Below are 8,076 nucleotides of genomic sequence, written 5' to 3'. Positions count from 1 at the left end.
GTCTGTGAGTCTGTGAGTCTGTGTGTCTGTGAGTCTGTGTGTCCGTGAGTCTGTGAGTCTGTTTGTCTGTGTGTCCATGTGTCTGTGAGTCTGTGAGTCTGTGAATCTGTGAGTCTGTGAATCTGTGAGTCTGTGTGTCTGTGTGTCCATGAGTCTGTGAGTCTGTGAATCTGTGAGTCCGTGTGTCTCTGTGTCCGTGTGTCCGTGCAGAGGTGAGTGTGGAGCCAGAAGGCCCCGCAAGGAGACATGCGCCCGTCTCTGCGCCCTCGGTCCACAGCTACCCGGGAAGGCGGGAGGGAGCCTGCTGAAGTGCAGGGGCCCGCAGGGCTGAGATGAAGTCCTCCCGATGGCTCGTCTGTCACAGGCCCTGGGCACAGCCCTCTTTCTCAGGCCCCCTCGAGCTGGCAGCAGGGATGGCTCCTACTTTGGGTAGTCCTGCCCCACAGGCTGAAACCAACCCATCCACGTGAACCCACAAGTCCGTGAGGTTGACAGCACCAGGGGTTAGGAAGGCAGAGGGCCCCCAAATCAGCACGTTTCAGCAAAACCAGCCAGAAACCACCAAGTTACACAAAGGCCTTTTAATAACACAGAACAAACAAGCCAGAGGAGAGCACAAAGGAAATACTGAGGATGAGGCCAGGCCCTCGGGGCTGGGGGCGGGCAGGGAGGCTGCCGCAGACCTGCCGTCCTGGCTGACGTCTCCTGTCCCTGGAGCTGCGGCAGCGACGCGGAGGTGACGCCACCGCTCCAGTCCAGACTCCCCGCCTCCTGCGACAGTAAGGTAAGGCCCCACCCGTTCTGTATCACTATTTACCATGCGTATGAAGACGCTGGGAAGGAAACGGCCCCCACTCCAGGATTCTTGCCTGGAGAATCCCAGGGACAGAGGAGCCTGGCGGGCCATAGTCCATGGGGTCACAAAGAGTTGGACATGGCTGAGCGCACAGCACACACGTGCATATAAAGAAGGCTGAGCGCCGAATTGCTGCTTTTGGACTGTGGTGTGGAGAAGACTCTTGAGAGTCCCTCGGACTGCAAAGAGATCCAACCAGTCCATCCTAAAGGAGATCAGTCCTGAATATTCACTGGAAGGACTGATGCTGAAGCTGAAACTCCAGAGCTTTGGCCACCTGATGCAAAGAGCCGACTCTTTGGAAAAGACCCTGATGCTGGGAACGATTCAAGGTGAGAGGAGAAGGGGACGACAGGTGAGAGGACTGGATGGCACCATCGACACAATTGATGTAAGTGAGCAGACTCCGGGCGATGGAGAAGGCCAGGGAGCCTGGCATGCTGCAGTCCATGGAGCTGCAGAGTGGGACGCGCCTGAGGGGCTGAACACCAGCAGTGCTATCATCACGGGCGTCACTGTTACGATTCATCGCTCTGTCACCTCTCTACGCAGGAGGCTCAGATGCTTTGAGAAGCTTAATGCACAAACAGAAGTCGCAGTTTTTACTATATTCACAGAACATCACTGAGATTCACCGTCAACGAGAATCATTTTTCTCTTCCTTTCCTATGTCTACTTTAAAATCCTGGAATATTTTCAGTAAATTTTTATAGAAAATTCTATACTCGGATACTCCCAAACTCCATGTTATATTTTTGAAGTAAATACTGATTCCATTCATTCGCCCTCCATTGAAGGAAACAGAGAAGAGTCACTAATAGTGTAGTGACAATCAGTTTGGACCCTGGACCCTCAGGTTCATACCCAACTGGTTTTGTTTTTTACTAATTAGGTGACCTTGGATAAGAGATTTAACCTCTCCCTGTGACATTTCTCTCATCTATAAAATGGGAACAATGAAAGCATCTAAGTAGGGGGTTGTTATGATGATTAAATAAAATGGATTAGTGAAGACATTTGATATATATCTATCAATCGACAATGTTGTCTATTATTACCTTAAAAGGAAAATAACTAAAGGAACATATATTTTGCAAGACCTCCTTTCCCAACTATTACAAATATCCTGAACACAGGGAAACAGTGAATTTTCTGGTCGCTGTTGGCTGTGCCGTGCATGTGGAATGTCCGTTTCCTGACCACGACCCAGGCAGTGGAAGCACACAGCCTTAAGCACTGGACCGCCAGAGAGGTCCCAGAGTCCATTTTCAAATGATAAAAAGTCTTGAAAAGAAGAATCATAATCAAAACCAAGATTTCTTATTGTTTCTTTTTAAGTGTCCAAAACTTGGAAAATAATAATCCACGCGGAGATTCATGAAAAAGATGGCCAGGGAAACAAGGAAAAATGCATTAAAAACTAAACTAAATCGGCCAAATAGGTGACCTGAACTCTCAGCTCCAGAGGCCTGAGAGTTTGCTCCGCACGCATGCTGGCACACGGGGAAGTAAGAGCCAAGGTTTGCGAGGTGACAGTTAGGTCACGCCAGGCTAAGTGCTTACGAAATGACTTCTCCTGCTGCTAACTTTGCAAGCAGTTTGAGGAAATGAATTTACTTGGCACTGAGGCACTGAACACTAGTGGATAGAAAGCCAGCTGCACACCCAAAAAGTCCAGCAATGCTGGTCAGCTCGTCCAGGGATCAAAAGTCTAGTTACCCTTTCTAGCAAATTATTTACCATCTATGCCCGGCGAGGCCCGGGTGAAACTGCAGGCAGTAGAAAGAAGGATAAAGCAGCTCCCCTGCTCACACGTCTTGGTCTAATGCTGCAAACACACAAAGGTGAAGGCCTAATACAGCCCCCTCATGGGGCAAGCACACAGGAGCACCACCTAAGTCCATCCTGAGGCGACGTGGACGGATGCGCAGAAAAGGCCACACTGAACACACAGCCTGGAAGTCAGAGTGAGGGAGGGAGAGGGCTGAGCCCGGCAGAGAGAGTCCACTGGGCAAGGGGACATCCCAGGCAAAAGCACCCCGGGTCCCCCCCGGGACCACCCCCGCCTCCAACGGGCTCCCGTCACGCGGGAGCCCTTCAGTACCGCGGCGGCCTGGCCCGGCCCACGTCCCACCGCTCAGCCCTCCTCCTCTGCCGGACGCCCTGGCCTCCTCGCGGCTGAAGGACGCTGAGCGCCCTCCCACCCAGGCCTTCCCCGCTGCGGTGCCCTCCGCCCGGGAAGCTGTCCCAGCGGATCCGCACTCCATTCAACGCCCCCTCGGAGGGAGGTCTTCCCTGTCCCCCCAGCGTGCCTCCCCGCCCTCCCCTCGGGAAGGGTCCCTTGCCTCTGCCACTAGCCTGCACGCTCCGCGGAGGCAGGGGCTTTGTCCGCCTTTGATCCGCGGCACGTTCCCAGGGGCTGGAACTGTGCCTGCCAGCTGGGGAGGGCTCACTAAGTGTTTGTGGGATAATTCGCGAATTAGCAAGTGCCCGGAGGCAGAAGAGAGACTTGGACGGCCCAGGGACACACAGTTTGGTGCGACTGGTGCAGAGAACGTCAGGGGGAAGCAGCAGAGGCGGGGGCTGGTGGGCGTTTTCTGGACGCGACGAACAGCCTTCTTCAACCGTTCTTATCATACCCATCCCACTAGTAAGAAAAGTTCTCTGTCAGACGTTTCAGTTGCTGCAACCCTGGCTCCCATAAGGTGACTGCCCGGATCCCAGGAGATAATCTATAGCTAGAAAAGTGTTACAGAATCGCCTGGCGTGCTTCCAAGGAAATGATATGATTTTTTTTCTTTTTGCAGGATCTCAGTCCCGGGCCAGGGACTGAACCTGGCCACAGCAGGAAGAGCCCAGAATCCTAACCCGACACGGGTTAGGAACTCCTGACACGGATGCTTTTGACAACATAAAATCTTCACAGTTTCAATGGACCAGCGGGGTAGCCTAAATGCTAAACACCAACTAGAATTTTCCAAAAGGAACTAAGAAAGCAAAAGAAAGCGGCAACAACACGTACACACACACTCCAGTAAAAGCAAACGGAGGTGCTGACGGAGCGTCCCGTTCACAGTCACACACGCAGGAGAGGGGGGTTTCCGACACCTGGGGACAGACAGCAGGCGGCCAGGGAGCCAGGAGAAAGAGCGCGGCGGGGCAGGAAGCGTCTGCACAGCCCAGCACCCGGAGAGGGGGACAGACCGCGACAGGGGCGGGACAGGGGAGGGACAGGACCCGGCGCGGCGTGACGTCGGGCTAGCGCCTGACATGGCTGTCCTCCACGGGAGCTGACCACACGCGAGAGGCACCGGGCACAGTCCTTAAGTGCTGGACGCAAACGGTTCCTCAAGTGCCCACAGCAGCGCTGAACAGCGCCATCACCCACTTCCACGTCGGAAAGCAGGACGCTGAGGCTCAGAAGGGTCAGGTCCCACGGTTAGAACTCAAACCTGGCCCGGCTCCTAACCATCATGGTACTTAACCGGACCACCCAGGTGCCTCTGCCCCACGCACCCACCCACTCACAGAGGAGGCCTTTCATGTCATGAATGCGTGTTGGGAAAGGCAGTCAAGAGTTAAGGAAAGGGTGCCACTGCCCCTTCATTCCTTTCTCTAAGGGTTGCCCTGGAAAAAAAAATAAACAAGGAAGGTAGGCTTGGAACGGAATCACAGAAATAGCAGCTCAGCTCAGAGACAAAGCCCTGGGCGGGTCAAGATCCACCAAGCAAACACTCCGGGGCCACAGTACAGTCCTATTCTCCAGAGAGCTGCGAGGTCGTTCCTCTTCGCCCACTCTGCTTTCTGAAGTTCTCTCACTGCTCATCTCTTGACCTGAACTTGGACTTCCCCTGTGCTTGACAATGCTTCTTTAGCCGTTTACAAGTCTATGCTTCCAGGTCACACGCTAACCCTTAAAAGAGGGCAGGCAGCCGCATCACTGGATGGCAAACGCCAAGGGCCAACCTTCTGCTTTCACTGTTGGATTTTGTTAAATCGACCTAAATATAGAAAATACTATTGAAATAAATTCCTTATTAAGAATCTTATGAAACTGACTTAATTTCTGGCAAACAGAAAAGCAAGTGTGATAGAGTTTTCTCATATTAAAAGGAAGAGTTATGCAACCACCCCACGTGGGAGAGCCGGGCTGAAGTAAAAATGATAAAAGATGGAAAGAGCTCTACAAGGTTCAAGCGGAGGAGTCCACGCACAACCTACTTCTCATACAGCCTCTGTCCCCTCACGAAGGCCTTCACTTCGTTGTCCAGGGGGAAGGTGCCGTCATCCTTTCTAAAGCGGTAGAAGAGTTTGACGTCCTTGAATTCCTTATGCTCATCACAAACTGAAAGACAATATACACAGAGAGGCAAATAAGGAAAAAAAACACCTCTTATTACTCACTCAGATGAAGGAAGATGCTAATTGAGAATTGTTTTATTACCTAATTTCTCAAGCATACTACTTGACAATTTAACACATGTATTTAGCACAGTCCCTGATACAGAAAAGTGCTCAGTTTATGAGCTGTCATCATCACTCGTTAAGAGAGTCACAAGAGTCAGTTCCTCCTCCTTTCCACAAACTCTTCTTGAGCACGATAGCAGGGTAGGCATCAGCCTGAAGGAATGTGAAATCCAGCGAGACAGAGACAGGTTGATAAGTAACTGAAACAGGAGGCGATACAGCTAGGGCTATGAAAGAGCCGAGCACACGTCCAAGGCGCGTCTAGACGTGGGGTGCTCTGCGGTGGGGAGGCCGCCTCTCTGAAGAGCCTGCGTGCGAGTGAAGCATGCAGGAGGGGAAGAAAGTGAGCGCGTGGGGAGGCGGCGGGCGTTTCAGCCTGAGAGAGCAGCAGCGCGTGAAAGGTCTTGGCCAGGGTTAGACGTTTCAGGGGGATGCGGTCAGGACTGGCCACTGAAACAGAGGGTAACAGCAAGACTCGGACACCGCCCAAACGCCCGTCAGCAGAATGGATGAAGGTGCGATGGCCAAACGGTGCACGGTGCCCGCTGCAGTAGAAAGGCGCAGACAAGACACACCACCAGCGTGAGTGAATCCCACAAACAGGATGCAGATCAAACGGCAAAGGCAGGAACGTGCATCTCAACAGAGATTTAAAACAGCACGTTACTCTGCTGAGAGGTGCGTGCTCAGAGGTGAGAAAGTAAGGAGAGGCCCACAGAGACAAACCCAGGCGCCTCCTGGAAGAAGGGAGGGAGTGTTGCTGGGCAGAGGGGCGCAAGAGGCAAAGCGAGACGCTCTGTGTCTTAAACGGGCGGGCTCATACCTGAAACACAAGAGTCGCGGCTTCCCTGGAGGTCCTGCGGTTAAGAGGCTGCACTCCTGGGCAGGGGCACGGGTGCAATCCCTGCTTGGAGAACCGAGATCCCACCCACTGCAGAGTGTGGCCAAAAAGCCCTCGCGGCCGCCTCACTCACCGTGGTGGATGATGCCCCGGTCCGCTAGCTTCTGCATGAGCTTAACCGCTGTCTCTCTGTCAGACGCCTCCTTGTGTTCGATCAGCCAGTCAATCAGCTCTTTTGCGACGAAACAGTTTGGGTAGGTTTTAAGATGATGTCGCCTATCTTTAATCACCTTTTCTTCATGCAGCCTGAGCCTGGAAAGAAAAGTTGGCAATCACTTTAGGAATTCTGACGACAACACGCACCACTGATTCAGTCCCAGAGAGCAGTGACGAAATTCAAGCCCGGGACGCATCAGAGCACCACCCAAATACCTTTATGTCAGCGGGCCATTTCCCTCTGGTCAGAGCAGAGGCCCCAGAAAGTGACCCCACCCACAGATCCTGAGTGGCACACGGAGGGGAGGCAGGCCCAAGCTCTGACAGCACAGAGCTCTGCGTCCACCTGGGCATGCTCTCGCCCTGCCCTGGCTCCCTCCCTCCCTCGCTCTCCACCGGGGGAGCTTATGGTTGCAACCAGAAACTTCTAGAACCCTGCGGAAACCAAGCACTTCCTCATCACAGACTGCTGAGAATCCACGCCCTCTGGATTCACTCCATCACACAGCAAATACAAATGAATGTCTACCCAACCTGCCCATCAGGTACTTCCAAGCAGGAGAGACTGAAGTCGGAAAACGCATGAAGATGCCTGCCCGCGCTGGTCTGCCTTCCTAGGGACAACAACTAAGCCCCTTGTGAGGTTCTTTACACAAACCAGGGCTTCCCGGCTGGGGCAAGTGGTGCAAACGCAGGGGCCGCAGGAGGCCCGGGTTCGAGCCCTGGGTCGGGAAGAGCCCCTGGAGAAGGACATGGCGAGCCACCCCAGTGTTCTCGCCTGGGGAGTCCCATGGACAGAGGAGCTGGCGGGCTACATCCCTGGGTCACCCACATGACTCGCATGCGTCTTACTCCATCATCTCAACACTGTAGAGAAGTGGGGTTGACTGAGTAACCACACAGAAACCGGGTGAACGTCTCTTTCTTCCTCTGTCAGATGGAGGCCGCTGCACCGACCCCATCCCTGGTGATGCTGCGATTTGGGGCCGCAGCGTCTGTGGAGCCCCAGCAACTCAGCACAGCACCCAACACGGAACAGGCCCCGCCCCCCCTTCCCGAAGGAAGGAACTAGGTCCTGCCCACGCCTGATTTTTGTTTAATGTGTGTGCTCACTCGCTTCAGTCAAGTCCACTCTTTGCAACCTTAGGGACGGCAGCCCACCAGGCTCCTCTGTCCATGAGGATTCTCCAGGCAAGAATCCTGGGGTGGGTAGCCACGCCCTCCTCCAGAGAATCTTCCCGACCCAGGAACTGAACCCAGGTCCCTGCGTCTCCTGCCTTGCAGGCAGATTCTTTACCCACTGAGCCTGCTGGAGTGCACTAAAGGGAATTTAATGGGCTTTGATATGCCAGGGGCTATGACTCTGAGTTGGGAACACTCTAGGTTGAAGCTCTGAGACCAAGATGCTCTTCCTTGCTACACCACTGTAATAGGCTGAGCTGGGTTCCCCTAAAATTCATACTTTGAGGCTGTAAAACCCCTGGTACTTCAGCATGTGACTGCATTTGGAGACAGGGTCTTTTAAAAGGTGATTACAACCAGATGAGGCCACTAGGGCAGGCCCTGGACTAACAGCAGTCTCCCTTTAAGAAGTGGGGATCAGGATACAGACAGGCCGAGAGGGAGGACCAGTGAGGACGCAGAGAGAAGGCGGCCGTCTACACACCAAGGAGAGAGGCCTCAGGAGGACCAGCCC

General features: G+C 53.7%; 1 protein-coding gene across 1 annotated transcript in view; it reads right to left on the bottom strand.

The window, feature by feature from the left end:
* Nucleotides 1–8,076, bottom strand: part of DEPTOR (DEP domain containing MTOR interacting protein) — an 80,676-nt gene that overhangs the window by 69,476 nt on the left and 3,124 nt on the right. The window contains exons 2-3 of the mRNA XM_040261708.1: nt 6,298–6,476; nt 5,078–5,201 (exon numbers count right to left, since the gene is read on the bottom strand). Of these exons, the coding sequence (XP_040117642.1) occupies nt 5,078–5,201; nt 6,298–6,476 (303 nt within the window). The remainder of the gene's footprint in view (nt 1–5,077; nt 5,202–6,297; nt 6,477–8,076) is intronic.

The sequence above is a fragment of the Oryx dammah genome, unplaced genomic scaffold, assembly GCF_014754425.2.
Source record: "Oryx dammah isolate SB20612 unplaced genomic scaffold, SCBI_Odam_1.1 HiC_scaffold_19, whole genome shotgun sequence".
NCBI classification, from domain to species: Eukaryota; Metazoa; Chordata; class Mammalia; order Artiodactyla; family Bovidae; genus Oryx; species Oryx dammah.
Note: the sequence above shows the minus strand (reverse complement) of the source record. Positions and strands in the feature narration are given on the sequence as shown.